Source organism: Aethalodelphis obliquidens, unplaced genomic scaffold (genome assembly GCF_003676395.1).
Source record: "Aethalodelphis obliquidens isolate GAN/ISIS:26980383/991018 unplaced genomic scaffold, ASM367639v1 scaffold65, whole genome shotgun sequence".
Classification (NCBI taxonomy): Eukaryota; Metazoa; Chordata; class Mammalia; order Artiodactyla; family Delphinidae; genus Aethalodelphis; species Aethalodelphis obliquidens.
In genome coordinates, this window is record NW_020838009.1 from 2,176,269 (window position 1) to 2,191,441 (window position 15,173).

A 15,173-nucleotide genomic window follows, 5' to 3' on the forward strand; every position below is an offset into this window, starting at 1 on the left:
CCTCATTGTAGTTTTGATTTCTCTCATAATTAGTGATGTTGAGCAGCTTTTCTTGTGCCTCTTGGCCATCTGTATGTCTTCTTTGGAGAAATGTCTATTTAGGTCTTCTGCCCATTTTTGGATTGGGTTGTTTGTTTTTTTTAATACTGAGCTGCATGAGCTATTTATATATTTTGGAGATTAATCCTTTGTCCACAGATTTGTTTGCAAATATTTTCTCCCAGTCTGAGGGTTGTCTTTTCGTCTTGTTTATAGTTTCTTTTGCTGTGCAAAAGCCTTTAAGTTTCATTAGGTCCCGCTTGTTTATTTTTGTTTTTATTTCCATTACTTTAGGAGGTGGGTCAAAAAAGATCTTGCTGCGATTTACATCAAAGAGTGTTCTTCCTATGTTTTCCTTTAAGAGTTTTATAGTGTCCAGTCTTACATGTAGGTCTTTTATCCATTTTGAGTTTATTTTTGTGTATGGTATTAGGGAGTGTTTTAATTTCATTCTTTTACATGTATCTGTCCAGTTTTCCCAGCACCACTTATTGAAGAGACTGTCTTTTCTCCATAGTATATCCTTGCCTCCTTTGTCATAGATTAGTTGGCCATAGGTGCGTGGGTTTATCTCTGGGCTTTCTATCCTGTTCCATTGATCTGTATTTCTGTTTTTGTGCCAGTACCATATTGTCTTGATTACTGTAGATTTGTATTATAGTCTGAAGTCAGGAAGTCTGATTCCTCCAGCTCTTTTTTTTCCCTCAAGATTGCTTTGGCTATTTGGGGTCTTTTTTGTCTCCATACAGATTTTAAGATTTTTTTGTTCTAGTTCTGTAAACAATGCCATTGGTAATTTGATAGCACAACTGTACTTCTATGTGCATATTTTACTCAAAGCACAAAAACAGTATGACCACAGAAGAAACTCTGGTGGAATTGAGCCTGGACAGGCCCTGGTTGGTGGTGGGGCTGGGGAGTGGCAGTAGTCAGAATCCAAGAAGCTCAGTTTCTCCCACACTTGTTTCTTCCCTGTCTTCTCTCTCTAGCTTAGAGTCTGGAGACATTAATACTGGACACATCATGTTACGATCCGACTACAGTATAGTGTTCTCGGTACCACGAGCCAGACTCTGCCCTGAGTCTTGTAATGAACTGACTCACATAGTCCTTGTAGCCACCCCAGTGGGCAGGCACTCTTCTTGCTTCATTTTTTTGCACATGAGGAAATTGAGGCACATATAGGTTAAGTAATGTGTCAGAAGTCTTGCAGAGGGACTGGGATGTGAACCCAAGAAGTCTGGCTTGCATCTCGGTCTCAGTTGTTACACTATTGGAAACAAATAAGCTTCCTTACAGAAAACATTCTCTTCTGTTGATTCGCTGTTGCCTTCCTTCGGGGTGGGAGGGGCATCCCCCTCTCTGTCTACATACCTACTGTTAATTGTATCGATATAATGTGGGCTCTGAGAGCAGCACAAGCAAAATGGGTCATGGCTTTTGACTTCAGGAGGGAGAAGTGAGGCAGGCAAGCATCAGTTTTTCTTAAGATTTAAACCCATATGGAGAAAAGACAGCCTCTTCAATAAGTGGTGCTGGGAGAACTGGACAGCTACATGTAAAAGAATGAAATAAAAAAAAAAAAAAAGAATGAAATCAGAACACTCCCTAACACCATACACAAAAATAAACTCAAAATGGATTAAAGACCTAAATGTAAGGCCAGACACTATAAAACTCTTAGAGGAAAACATAGGCAGAACAAACACTCTCTGACATACATCACAACAAGATCCTTTTTGACCCACCTCCTAGAGAAATGGAAATAAAAACAAAAATAAACAAATGGGACCTAATGAAACTTAAAACCTTTGGCACAGCAAAGGAAACCATAAACAAGACGAAAAGACAACCCTTAGAAATGAGAGAAAATATTTGCAAATGAAGCAACTGACAAAGGATTAATCTCCAAAACATACAAGTAACTCATGCAGCTCAATATCAAAAAAACAACCCAATCCCAAAATGGACAGAAGACCTAAATAGACATTTCTCCAAAGAAGATATACAGATTGCCAACAAACACATGAAAGGATGCTCAACATCACTAATCATTAGAGAAATGCAAGTCAAAACTACAATTAGGTATCACCTCACACCAGTCAGCATGGCCATCATCAAAAAATCTACAAACAATAAATGCTGGAGAGGGTGTGGAGAAAAGGGAGCCCTCTTGCACTGCTGGTGGGAATGTGAATTGGTACAGCCACTATGGAGAACAGTATGGAGGTTCCTTAAAAAACTAAAAATAGAACTACCATACGACCCAGCAGTCCCACTACTGGGCATATACCCTGAGAAAACCATAATTCAAAAAGAGTCATGTACCACAATGTTCACTGCAGCTCTATTTACAATAGCCAGGACATGGAAGCAACCTAAGTGTCCATCGACAGATGAATGGATAAAGAAGGTGTGGCACATATATACAATGGAATATTACTCAGCCATAAAAAGAAACGAAATTGAGTTATTTGTAGTGAGGGGGATGGACCTAGAGTCTGTCATACAGAGTGAAGTAAGTCAGAAAGAGAAAAATACCATATGCTAACACATATATATGGAATCTAAAAAAAGAAAAAAGAATGGTTCTGAAGAACCTAGGGGCAGGACAGGAATAAAGACGCAGGTGTGAAGAATGGACTTAAGGACACGGGGAGGGGGAAGGGTAAGCTGGGACAAAGTGAGAGAGTGGCATGCACATATATATACTACCAAATGTGAAATATATAGCTAGTGGGAAGCCGCTGCATAGCACAGGGAGATCAGCTCGGTGCTTTGTGACCACCTAGAGGGGTGGGATAGGGAGGGTGGGAGGGAGACGCAAGAGGGAGGAGATATGGAGATATATGTATATGTATAGCTAATTCACTTTGTTATAAAGCAGAAACTAACACACCAATAAATAAATAAGATTTAAACCCATAGATACACAGAGATACGCCCTTCCTCTGAGGGGGGTAAAGGTGTCTAGTTATTTATAATTTATTCTTCAAATATCCCACTGCTTACTGTGTTGCAGGATAGTAGTTTCTTACTGAGCAAATGAAAGTACAGTCTGTTTTGAAGAAACCAAAAGGAAAATAGAGCTTCTGTTCAGGATATTAAGAAACTTGTATCTGTTCGAAGACCTTGTTGAGACTGTTGATGCAGGGGTCAAAAATATGGAAGTCTTGTGAAGAGTAAGAACCTTCGACCGAGTGCGTGCCCTCTGGGGTTGACCTCTGAGCTGCAGACCCGAGGCTGCAGCAATGGGAGCCCATGCTCAGAGGCATCAGCACTTAGTGCCTGTCTTCCTTCCTTTTGTGCTGAGTATAATTCGTAGGTTTACCCCATGGTCTGTGATGTGTGCCTGGCAAGAACACCATCGTTGTGGTGGTGTCACTCCAAGACAGACTATCAATGCTGATTCCTTGGGCCTTTTCAGTTGATCAAACCCACTGTACCAAACCATTGCTTCAAAATATTAATAAAAACAGCTGTCATTAATGAGTGCTGCTAGGTGACAGGTACCTAGTGGCTTGCTTTGTATATTTTAACTTACGTAATTCTCACAGCAACTCTATTATTTTTGTTTCCATTTTACAGATGATCAAAGTGAGGCCTAGAAGGATTTAAAATTTTATTCAGTATTTTACAGTTAGTAAGTGGCAGAACCAGCATTCTGATTCCAAAGCCTGGACTCTCACTTCAGTATTCTTGCGTTTGCCTAGAACTATGGGCGTATTTTATATTACCATTTTTACTATTTTTGAAACTCTGCTGAAGAAGTACATCTTATTAGCATGTCAATTTGTCTAACACTATAAATGTAAGTACTCAAAAAATTCTTTACTAGCCAGAGTGATCTGTTTATTCCATGCCACGTGAAGCTGACCTTAAATATCTCCTTTCTCTGAATAGATGGATACTTTGAGAATGTTTGAATGAAAGACCTAGGCTGAATAAGCTGTGAATGCTGCCACAGAGGAAGGAAGGGCGGATGAGAGGATTTTACTTAGTTTTGCTTCCTATTTTCAAATGTGGCATCATCAATTTATCGCCTCTCAGACCTGCATCCACCTTCATTGCCTTCTCAGGAAAGAATGGATCTAGGCCCTTGCATTGTCTTTGTCAGCTGACTTGATGTGCAGCTGTTAGCAGAGGAGGTGGAGGCCTTTCAGCAGGAGTGGTTCTTGGTTCTTGCGTGTTGCTGGCTTCTGCGGCCCCTGCACTGTGCACCAGCCAGCAGTTCACCCAGCGTGCCCTGTACAGCTCTGTAGGGATAGCTCTGTGAGACACCCCTGCCCTGGAGGGCGGAGGTCACGTTTGGTTTCCGGGTAGCACGGTGCCTTTCATTATGCTATGAAAGCTTTCAAATCTCTGCCCTTTTTCCTACACCCTTGCCATGTTTGCCCTGCCTAATTCAGTGCTTCTTGATCAGACTGGCTTCTTTCCTCTGTGCTTTGGTAACATCAATGCCACCGTGGAATCCCAAACTAAAATCATGTTCTGTGTCCATGGACTTGCAGTCTGCCACTTCCCAGCCCCTTCGTGGGAAGTGTGGGATGTCTTTGACCGCTTTTTGGTACTTGTCTCCATTGACGTTAGAAATACTAGAAAATAGCAGTTCCCTTTCCTGTAAAACTAAATGTACAGCTCTTGAGCCATATTGTTTCCTCCTGGTATTTAGTTTAATCTTTTTCGGTCCATTTGTGCTTCAGACCTTCCCTGGAACTCAGGGCTCATAATGATCAGCAGCTCTTGTTGACGCATTGTGTGGCCGGGAGCTCGACTGTTCTGTCTCCCTGCCCAGCACCTCAAATGAGTGGGAGACTCCACTTCTTATTATTTCCCTTCCTCAGCTTTCATCTAGTTCCTAATTCACATGGCTGTGTAAGAATTGCATCCAAGACGCTTGTAATTAAGGTTCTGTGACACTTAATCAAATGCCTTCGTGGTTCCTGCATCAGAGCTACTGATGTCACTCGTGGATGCGTCCCGTGCAATGATGCTGAGCTTTCAAGGGAAGATTTGCTGTGTAGCAACCTGCTTATCCACGTTTTCCTAAAAGTTTTTAGTTTCGTGAGGTCTTGTAGGATTGATCTGGGTTTTAGGCTAAGAGCTATGAACGTATTCTCAGCTAATACCCCTTTTCCAGTCTTCTTAACTGTTGATCCAGACGCCCCTTCCTGGAATCCAGGGCGCTTGGAACTGCCAAGGGGCCTCCCCATGGCACCCGATGACACATGTTGGTTCTCACAGAAGATAGACTTCATTGTGTCCCCTTTGCCGTGTGGTCCAGTCTTACTCTCTCCTCTCGTCCTGCAGCTGTTAGACACGTACAACTGGCAACAGGGGGAACTAGGAGAGCTCCCAGCCTTGTTGAGGATGGAAGGGAGAAGCCAAGTTAGAACAACCAGGAGAGTCGCACAGTGACATGGGTTGGTTTTCTCCCCCGACTAATCATCATATTTCGAAACATCTTTCCAAAAAGGTCTCTCCATCTAGTCACTCTCCTGAGATGTTAGTGGTCCTTTTTTGGTTTGGATATTTGGGTTGGGCGTGGGGAGTATTAAGCCCTGAAAAGCTTACCATGTGGAGGTAATTCTGATCCTAACATTTCATTCAACATTGCCGTGAATGCTTTTTGCCCTAATTACACTGTGCACCCCAGAGGCAGCTCTTCAACTTCAGGGCCGCACACCTCTTTCCGTATCTTTGCCTTGTTTTGACTGGGTGAGCATGGTCTCTAGGGGTCTTCAGTGATCACGCCAGCACTGCTGTTTGGGGAGGGTCATCCTGGTATTCCACCTACCATCGTTATTCATCGTTATTCATGTTATGGACCATATTCATGTTATGGACCCTTCAGGGTGCTATTTATAGATGTTTTAAATGTTTTAAATGTTTCTTATGCCATTGTTTTGCAGTTAAAATAAGACACAGAGTTGGCTTTTGAAAAGAATTAGTTACTTCATCAGTTTATGTATTGTTCAATTTTGCTGTACAGTAAGCTGTCCAACATCTTAGTAACTTAACAGCAACAAGCACTTATTTCTGACTCATGGCCAACTGTGGGTAAACTCTTTACCTTCTGGGGCATAGGCCAGGAGTGGCTCCTAGTTTGGGCATGTGAGTGTCTTTGTGATTGAAAATATTCTTGTTTTACTATTTTCTTTCAATTTTGTGAAAAAAATTTAGCACACTTTTGTTTGGTTTTAGCAATTTTTTTAAGTGTGGGAAAAAATCCACACTTCTTTAAAATGTACCTTTCTAATCTATTCATATTTTCTAAAATGATTGTTTTATGTCAAAAATATAACTTTTATCTGATTGCAAAAGTAATTTATGCTGAAGGCAAAAAACCTTGCATATATCTAAAAGAATGGACAAAAAACAATACATTGTAATTTGTCACCCTTACATGACTACTCAATATTTTGGTGTAGTTCACTGAACTGGAAAGGAAGGGGTAAAACTATATTTACAGACACCATGATGGTTTATTTTGAACATTTTAAGAAATTTACAAAACTAGTAGAAATAATGTGAATTTTGCAAGGGCAGAAGGGAGAAATTCAGTATGTAAAAACTAATTGTATTTGTATACACTAGCAACAAAAATTGTAAGTGAAATAAAAAAACAATGCTTTTTATAATAACATCAGTAACATCCAGCATTTAGGAAGACTTCCTCAGTGAAAGTTACAGAACATTGTTGGTAGAAATTAAAGGAGAAAAAAATGGAGAGATCCACCGTGTGTTCATGGATTGGAAGACTCAATATTAAGATAGTCTCTCTACATTGATTTATAGATTTAACATGAATCTAATCAAAATCCCAACAGAGTTTTTGTAGAAATTGACAGAGTGTTTCTAAAATTTCCATGAAAATGAGATCAAATCTGGATAGCCAGAACAAACTTGAAAAGAACAAAGTCGGAGGACTTGCACTACCTAATTTCAAAATTTATGATAAAACTACAATAATCTTCCTTATCAATACCCCAATGACATTTTTTGCAGAAATGAAAAAATTCTAAAATTCATATGGAATCTCAAAGGACCTCAGATAAGCAAAACAATCTTGAGAAAGAACCACAAAATGGAGGCCTCACAATTCCTGATTTCAATATAAATTACAAAGGTACAGTAATCAAACCCCTGTGGTACAGGCATAAAGGCAGGCATGTAGAATAATGGAAAAGAATAGAAAGCCCAGAAATACACTCTGTGTATATGGTCAGATGATCTTGGACAAGGCTGCCAAAGCTGCACAGTGGGGAAAGGATAGTCTCTTCAACTAACAGTGTTGGGAAAATTGGCTTTTGTTTTGCAAAAGAAAGAGGTTGGATCATTATCTTACACCATATACAAAAATTAACTCAAAATAGAGTACAGACCTAAATGTAAGACCTGACACTGTAGAATTCTTAGAAGAAAACAAAGGGGGAAAGCTTCATGACATTGGATTTGGCAGTGATTTATTGAATATGACACCAAAAGCACAGGCAACAAAAGCAAGATTAGACAAGTGAGACTACATCATACTTAAAACTTCTTTGCAGTAAAGAAACAATAGAGGGAAAAGGCAACCTATGAACTTGAAGAACATATCCTCTTGTATACATCTGATCATGGGTTAATATCCAGAATATATAAATAACTCCTACAACTCAATAACATTAAATAACCGAATTTAATAATCGGCAAAAAACTTTAATAGACATTTCTCCAAGGAAGATGCACAAATGGCCTATAAGTCCATTAAAAGATGTTCAACATTACTAATGATCAGGAAAATGCAACTCAAAACCACAGTGAGATACCACTCACACCCATTAGGATGGCTATTATAAAAATTTTTCTTAAACAGAAAACAAATATTGGTGAGTATGTAGATAAATTGGAACCCTTGTGCACTGTTGGTAGGAATGTAAAATGGTGCAGCAGCTATGGAAAACAGTATGGAGCTTCCTCAAAAAATAAAAAATGGAACCACCATATGATTTATGAATTCTATTTGGATATATATCCAAAATATTACAGCAGGGATGCGAGCAGATATTGCCACACCAATAGTCTTAGCAGCATTATTCACATTAGCCAGGAGGTCAGAGCAACTTAAATATCCATCGGTGGATGAATGGATGAAGAAAATATGGTGTGTATATATAGTGGAATACTGCTGAGCCTTAAAAGGAAAGGAAATTATGACATATTCTACAGCATATTCCTGAGGACATTTTGCTGTGAGAAATAAGCCAGTCACAGAAAGACAAATGCTGTGTGATTCCACTTATATGAGGGATCTAAAATAGTAAACTCATAGAAACAGAAAGTAGAATGGTGGTTGCTCAGGATTGGGGGCAGGGAGGTGGTGAGCTGCTGTTAGGTGGGTGTAGAGCTTCAGTCATGCAGGATGGATGGGGACTTCTGGGGTCTGTGGCACAATAACGTACATGTGGTTGACAGTATTGTGCTGACCACCTGAAAATTGCTGGGAGGGTGAATCTTATATGTTTTGTAAATACTCTAACTGAAAAAAATATATAATTAATCAACATAGTATAGAACTAGCAGAAGGATAGACAAATGGATTTACTGTACCAGATGGAGAGTTCAAAATTAAACCCGTACACACATGGTCAGGTGACACTTGACAAAGGAGCTAGGGCAATTTAATAAGGAAAGGAAAATCTTTACAACAAATGGTACTTGAAAAATCAGGTAAGCATGTGGGAAAATGTGAACACCAACCTCCACTTCCACTACTTAGAAAAATTAACTTGAGATGCTACCTAGACCTAAAAGTAAAAGGTAAAAGTATAAAGCTTCCCAAAGAAAACAAAGGAGTGTATTTTTTGAACCTTGGGGTAGGTAGAAATTTATAGGCAGGATTCAAAAAGCACTAGCTAGAGAGGAAAAGATAACAAAATGAATCTCATGAAAATGAAAAATTTCTCCTCATCAAGCACACTATTAAGGGTTTGAAAGTTGAGCCATAGACTTGGGATGAGTATTTTCAAAACATATATCTTAAAAAAAAAAAAAGCTTGTATCCATAATATATAAAGAACTAGTATAAATCAGTAATAAAAAGGCAGCTCAAAAACTTGGACATATACTTCACAAGAGATGATACGCAAATGTCCGAGAAGTCAGGACTGCGGGTGGAGTAGCATCCTGACTGCAGACTTGTAACTGGTTTCCTGGCTCCTACTCTGATTCTCCTGCAGTCTCCTTCACAACATCCAGAATGAGCCCTCCAAAATGGAATCAGATCATGTCATCCATGCTCACCCTTCTTCCCCCATGCTTCCCTGTCAAAGTTAGAATGGTAGCCAAGCTCTGTGCCACTCCCGTAAAGCCCTCATCCTGGTGAGTCCCTCTGCTGGTGGTGTGTGCATTGTGCCAGCACCATCCTCATTCACAGTGCAGGGCCTTTGAGCTGGCTTTTCCCTCTGTCTTGGAGATTCTCATCTTACTATTCAGATTTCACAGTAAGAGAGCTCTTCCCTGGCTTCACAGTTAAGTAGGTACTCAATCTTTTTATCTTATTTTCATTCTTACCCCCTTTGATTGTCTGTTGTCTGTCTTTAACCCTTTAGAAAGTGAGCTGCATGAGACACAGTACCTTGTCCACCTGATTCTCCACGCCAAGCCCTGAGGACACCACCTTACAAAATCGGCAGTAAAATATCATTTGTGGAGTTAACATAATGGGTTCATACACACAAAATACCTAACATAGTGACTGCCCCGTAACTGATATTTGGAAAGTGTTAGCTAAGATCATTACGGTACAGCCTGTAAGGTGTACATACTTACCTTAACAGAACATTGAAATGAATTAAGAAGCTTGAAAATGTGACCTGTGAAGAAATATCTGAAGATCCATGTCCTTTCACTCTAAGAAAAGAAACATCACAGCGATTTACATCCCGTATCTGATTATTTATACAGATCTAGGGTAATAAAATGAACAGTTAAAAGTCTATGAATGAATTTGAATGCCTTTTTCCTGGAGCTTTCAAACTAGCAGGTTTACACTTATTTTCCTTCCTTCCCCACTCATCCATTTGTGACAGTTTCTGTAGGATGATAAACTCTTTCACAGGACCAGAAAGAAAGCAGAAAAGCTTGGGGCCTTCGGGCTGTCCCTGAACAATGGAGTGATTTAGCTCTCGCTTTGTTTCAGACGTCCATACAGAAGCTGTCCAGGCTGCGCTCGCTAAACACAAAGAAAGGAAGATGGCAGTGCCTATGCCTTCCAAACGCAGGTCCTTGGTTGTGCAGACCTCGATGGACGCCTACACACCCCCAGGTGAGCAGCAGGTCCCGTCTGCTTCATGAAGTCAGTGCCAGCAACTGCGATCTTTCTAACTTTCAAAATCATGGTGCTGTCATTCAGATTTTGAGAACCAGAAGTCCAGAAATAGTAAATACGCTCTAAATAAAACTTGGAAGGAAAATTGGCATGATTATATATATGTCTATATAAATAAATGTTTTTAAACTTTTCATTTAGACTCAAATATGATACAGACTTTTTTTTTAAATCCTATAAAATTTTATTTAATTCTTTACAAAGCAAGAGAAGAGTTTGTACATCCATCCTTCTAACCGAAGCTGGATTTCTCTTCTGCTTAGACTGGTGTATGCATATTCTCAAGTCTTTAAAATGTCAGTAGGTTGTAATGTTCTGTTAAGAAATTGAATGAATTGAAAAATTTAGGCAGTTACTTAAATCTGGTGTCATCAATTTTTCCTGTGAAGTGCAGGTAGTATTTTGGGGTATCACAGCTGCTTGCTCTGCTATTGTGGTGCTGAAGCAGCCATGGGCAACATGTCAGTGAAAGGCATGGCTATGTGTCAATAAAACTTTAGTCACAAAAACAGGCAGAGGGTTTGGTCCACAGGCCTGCCAACCCCTGATCTAAATGGTTGAAGGTAATATCCCATTGTATTTCTGCTTTTGTTTAATCTTGAATTTTATATAACTACCTAAGATCTCTACTCTACCCAAATAATTATAATCTGTATCTTGTGATCTTCAAAACTGAAGTGAAACATGAAGTTAAACGTCCAGGTATCTATTAGAAACATGAATGATTGAACCTAATTTACTTGATTTGTGTGTGTGTGTGTTTCTGGTTCCAACATTATTCATGTCGTTGTTGCCACTCTGTCTTTTCTGCAGATCTAAGTTACCTGGCACACCCCTTTGTTCATAAGAGAAATTTAGGGTGCAGTAAGAATAGTTGAACATACATAGCATTTTTTGGAGTCTTTTGAAGTTAGTCATGAGTGTTTGCAAACAGTGAGGGTAATAGAAGCACACACTTCAACTCACAGATGTGGTCAAGTATATCCAATACTGCTTCAAACAACTCTTAAGTCTTCAGCTTTACATGCCTCTAAAAGTGAACGTCCTGAGCTTTGTAAGACAAAACTTAAATAATATAAAACTTAGTTGTTTTGTTTTGTCTTAACAGATAATACCACAAGTGTTCTTTATCTCAAGAATATAATATTCTAATAGGAAAGGGTGTCCTTTTCGCCAATTTCCTTCCTTTTTGTTGAGCCACAGCATGTATTTTGGACTCTTTTTAAATCAGCATAATTAATATACTTAATCCTATTTAGTTTATGGTTATAATTTGCCAAAATTTATAAGTGGTGAAAAATTATTTTGTATGTGTTTATACAACAAACAGAATGGACTTATAAGAATAACAAACCCCACTTAAAATATATTTTAGCCAACTCTTTGGAACTAGACAGTATTCAGGGAGATGGACATTTTTCTGAGCCACTTTTTATGGGAAATGTTGAGTCTAAAGTACAAGGTGCAATGTGATTATTTGTGTATGTGCTTTTTCACATGTTGAATCCATCCTCATGAGTGTTGTTGTGTCATGCATGATGAAAGACAAAACTTTCAGGAGAACGAACCTTGTACAAAGGTCTTTGCAAAATATAAAAGAATGTTATTGGAAATGAGTGTCATTTTTGGTGCAACATTTGCATTTAATTGTTTGGTTAGCATTTTCACGTACACCATATAATACATTTTGTAAACCGTCATTCAGGAGTCCTAGTAACAGTATCACATGGGATAGTTTTGTACAATCATAAATGCCAACACCATCATCATAAAAATTTTCATTCATAACCTATTTTGTGCTTATCAGGAGTCTACATATTTGTAACTGTACTTGCTTGAAGAAAATCGTGGCTCAGCTTCATTTTCTCTCACTCTGTTTTCCTTGGTTGCTGATAGCATTTGTTAGAACTAATTTTGTGTCCAGTTTTCTTCAGAGAATATTCCTGAAGTTTATATTCTCTGCATAAAGTGACTGGTTGCTGACTAGTATCATAGTTTCTAGAAAAGATATGATTAGGATCGTTGCAATGCCAGTCTTCTATAGATGAAACTTTGCTTTATTTTTCACGTACAAAAATATAAGAAGAATTTGTCAGTACTTTTGCTTCCAGCCATAATGAAATAACTTACCAGACTAACCCATACACCATAAACAACTATAAAGCTGCACAAAACAAATAAGATGACTGCTTTTAGGCAGTGGACCTCATTCAGGGAATCAAATGAAAATATGTCAAAGAACTAAATGAAAATATTATCTTAATACTTGAGCTGATCAGGGAAAGGAAAAAATATTTTAAAAATTAATAGAAACTCTAGAAATGAAAAATATAATACAGAAATGATATTTTACTAGATCAGCTTAGCATCAGATTGGAGAAGTAGGATAAAAGAGTCTGTGAACTTAGATAAAGAGAAATTAACCAAACTGAAGAATGAGAAGTCAAAAGATAAAAGAAAAATTAACAGAACCTCAAGCATCTGTGATACAATGTTAACATACTTATAATTGGAATCCAAGAAGGAAAAGAGAGTGAGAAAAGGGAAGAAAAACTACTTAAGGAAATAAGGGTCACAAACTTCTCAGATTGATGTAAAACACCACCTCACAGATCCCAGAAGTTCAGTGAATGCCACGCAGATTAAGTATGAAAAGAATCATCCCTAAATTAATAATAGTCCAAGTGCTGAAATCCAAAGATTAAGAGGAAATCTTGAAAGTCATCAAAGGAAAACAAATATATTGCATACAGAAGAACGGTCATATGAATTATGAATACTTATGTGAAGATGCAGTAAAGGCCAGAAGACAATGAGAAGACATTTTTATAAAGTACCCAAAGGAAAAGACTGAAACTGTCAATTCATACTCAGTGAAAATATACTTCATAAACGAGGGTGAAAAAAAGGCATAATGAGACACATGAAAGCTCAGAGAATATGGTGCCAGCAGAACTGGAAACGCACTAACAGATGTCATTTAGCTGATGGGAGATGATCCCAGATAAAAATTTACATCTATGAAAAGGAAAGAAGAACACTGGAAACAGTAAATAGCTGGGTAAACGTAAAATTCTATGCTTTTTCTTGTAATTTTCTTTAAAACAACAATTGCACAAAAGACAAGGCCAGGTGAATGGAATTATACTGTTGTATGGTTATGAAGTAGGAAGCAGAAAATGGAAAGAATGAAATGAATAGTGTCAGGTGTGATGTGAGATGGGAGAGAAAGTTTGTAGTGTCAGATTTGAAGAGCAAACAGTTACAGTATTGACCCCGTATGGACCCATTGAGGATTCATATTCTTAGCCCTAAAGTAACCACTAAAAAAAATGAGAAGAGGTATAGGTAAGAATTTAATAGAGAACATAAAATGAAACTCTTAAAAAATATTTGGGGGGCTTCCCTGGTGGCGCAGTGGTTGAGAGTCCGCCTGCCGATGCAGGAGACATGGGTTTGTGCCCTGGTCCAGGAAGATCCCACATGCCGCAGAGTGGCTAAGCCCGTGAGCCATGGCCGCTGAGCCTGCGCATCCGGAGCCTGTGCTCCGCAACGGGAGAGGCCACAACAGTGAGAGGCCCGCGTACTGCAAAAAAAAAAAAAAAAAAAATTTGGTTAATAGAAACAAAGGTGGGAAAAATCAACAATAGAGATTAAAATAGGAGGAATGAATGGAAAACAGATAGCAAAATGTTAGATGTAAACTCACTCGTATAAATTATTACAATAAATGTAAATGGACCAAACGCCCACTTAAAAGATAGAGGTTGTCAGACTGAATAAAAAAGGAAGATACATCTATATGTTGTCTATAAGAGACACATTTGAATATAAAAACAAGGATAGTTAAAAATAAAATGATGAAAAAATATACAATGCAAACATAAAGCATAGGAAGGTGAAAAGTCTATATTAATATCAGACAAAGTAGACAGCAGGACAAAGTAGTACCAGATATAAAGATGAACATTGCATATTGGAAAATGAGCAATTCACCAGGAAGTTATAACAATGAATATTTATATACCTAAAAACAGAGCATTGTAATTTATAAGGCAGAAACTGGCATAATGAAGGGAAAAATAGAAAAAACAAAAATAATAATTGGAGATTCTTAAAATATTCTTCTTAAATAATCATAAGAAAGTTGTCAAAACAACACTATCAACCAACTTGATGTAGTTGATACTTACAGAATATTATGCCCAACTATTGCGGAAAACACATTCCTTTTTAATACCATTCTTGGGGTATAATTTACATCCCATAAAATTAGCACATTGTAAGTGTATAATTTAATGACTTGTAGTAAATATATAGATTGTGAAGCTATTGGTGCAGTCCAGTTTTAAAGCATTTCCTTCTCCCCGGAAAGTTTCCTTGTGCCCATTTGCAGTTAATTCCCATTCTCACACCCAGGCCTAGGGAGCATTTGATCTGATTTATACACCTCTAAGAATATTCTAGACATTTTGTAAATGAATTAATAAAATATATCCTTCTGTATCTTCTTTAGCATGTTTTTGAGCATCCATTTTGTAGCATCAGTTCATTCATTCTTATTGCAGAATTGTATTCTATTAGATAGATATGCCACACTTTGTTTATCCAGTCACTAGTTGATGGATATTTAGCTTGTGTCCACTTTTCAGCTATTATGAATAATGCTGCTATCAACATTTATGTGCATATATTTGTGTATATATATATAATTTCATTTATCTTGGGTAGATTCCTAGGAGTGGAATTAATGAGTCTTATG

The 15,173-nt window shown here is 38.0% G+C and overlaps 1 protein-coding gene across 5 annotated transcripts in view; it reads left to right on the plus strand.

The window, feature by feature from the left end:
- DIP2C (DIP2 acetate--CoA ligase C (putative)) overlaps window positions 1-15,173 on the plus strand; it is a 360,655-nt gene that overhangs the window by 202,261 nt on the left and 143,221 nt on the right. For all 5 annotated transcript variants that reach the window (XM_027089300.1, XM_027089301.1, XM_027089302.1 and 2 more), the window contains one exon: window positions 10,223-10,348. In XM_027089300.1, coding sequence (XP_026945101.1) covers window positions 10,223-10,348 — 126 coding nt within the window. The remainder of the gene's footprint in view (window positions 1-10,222; window positions 10,349-15,173) is intronic.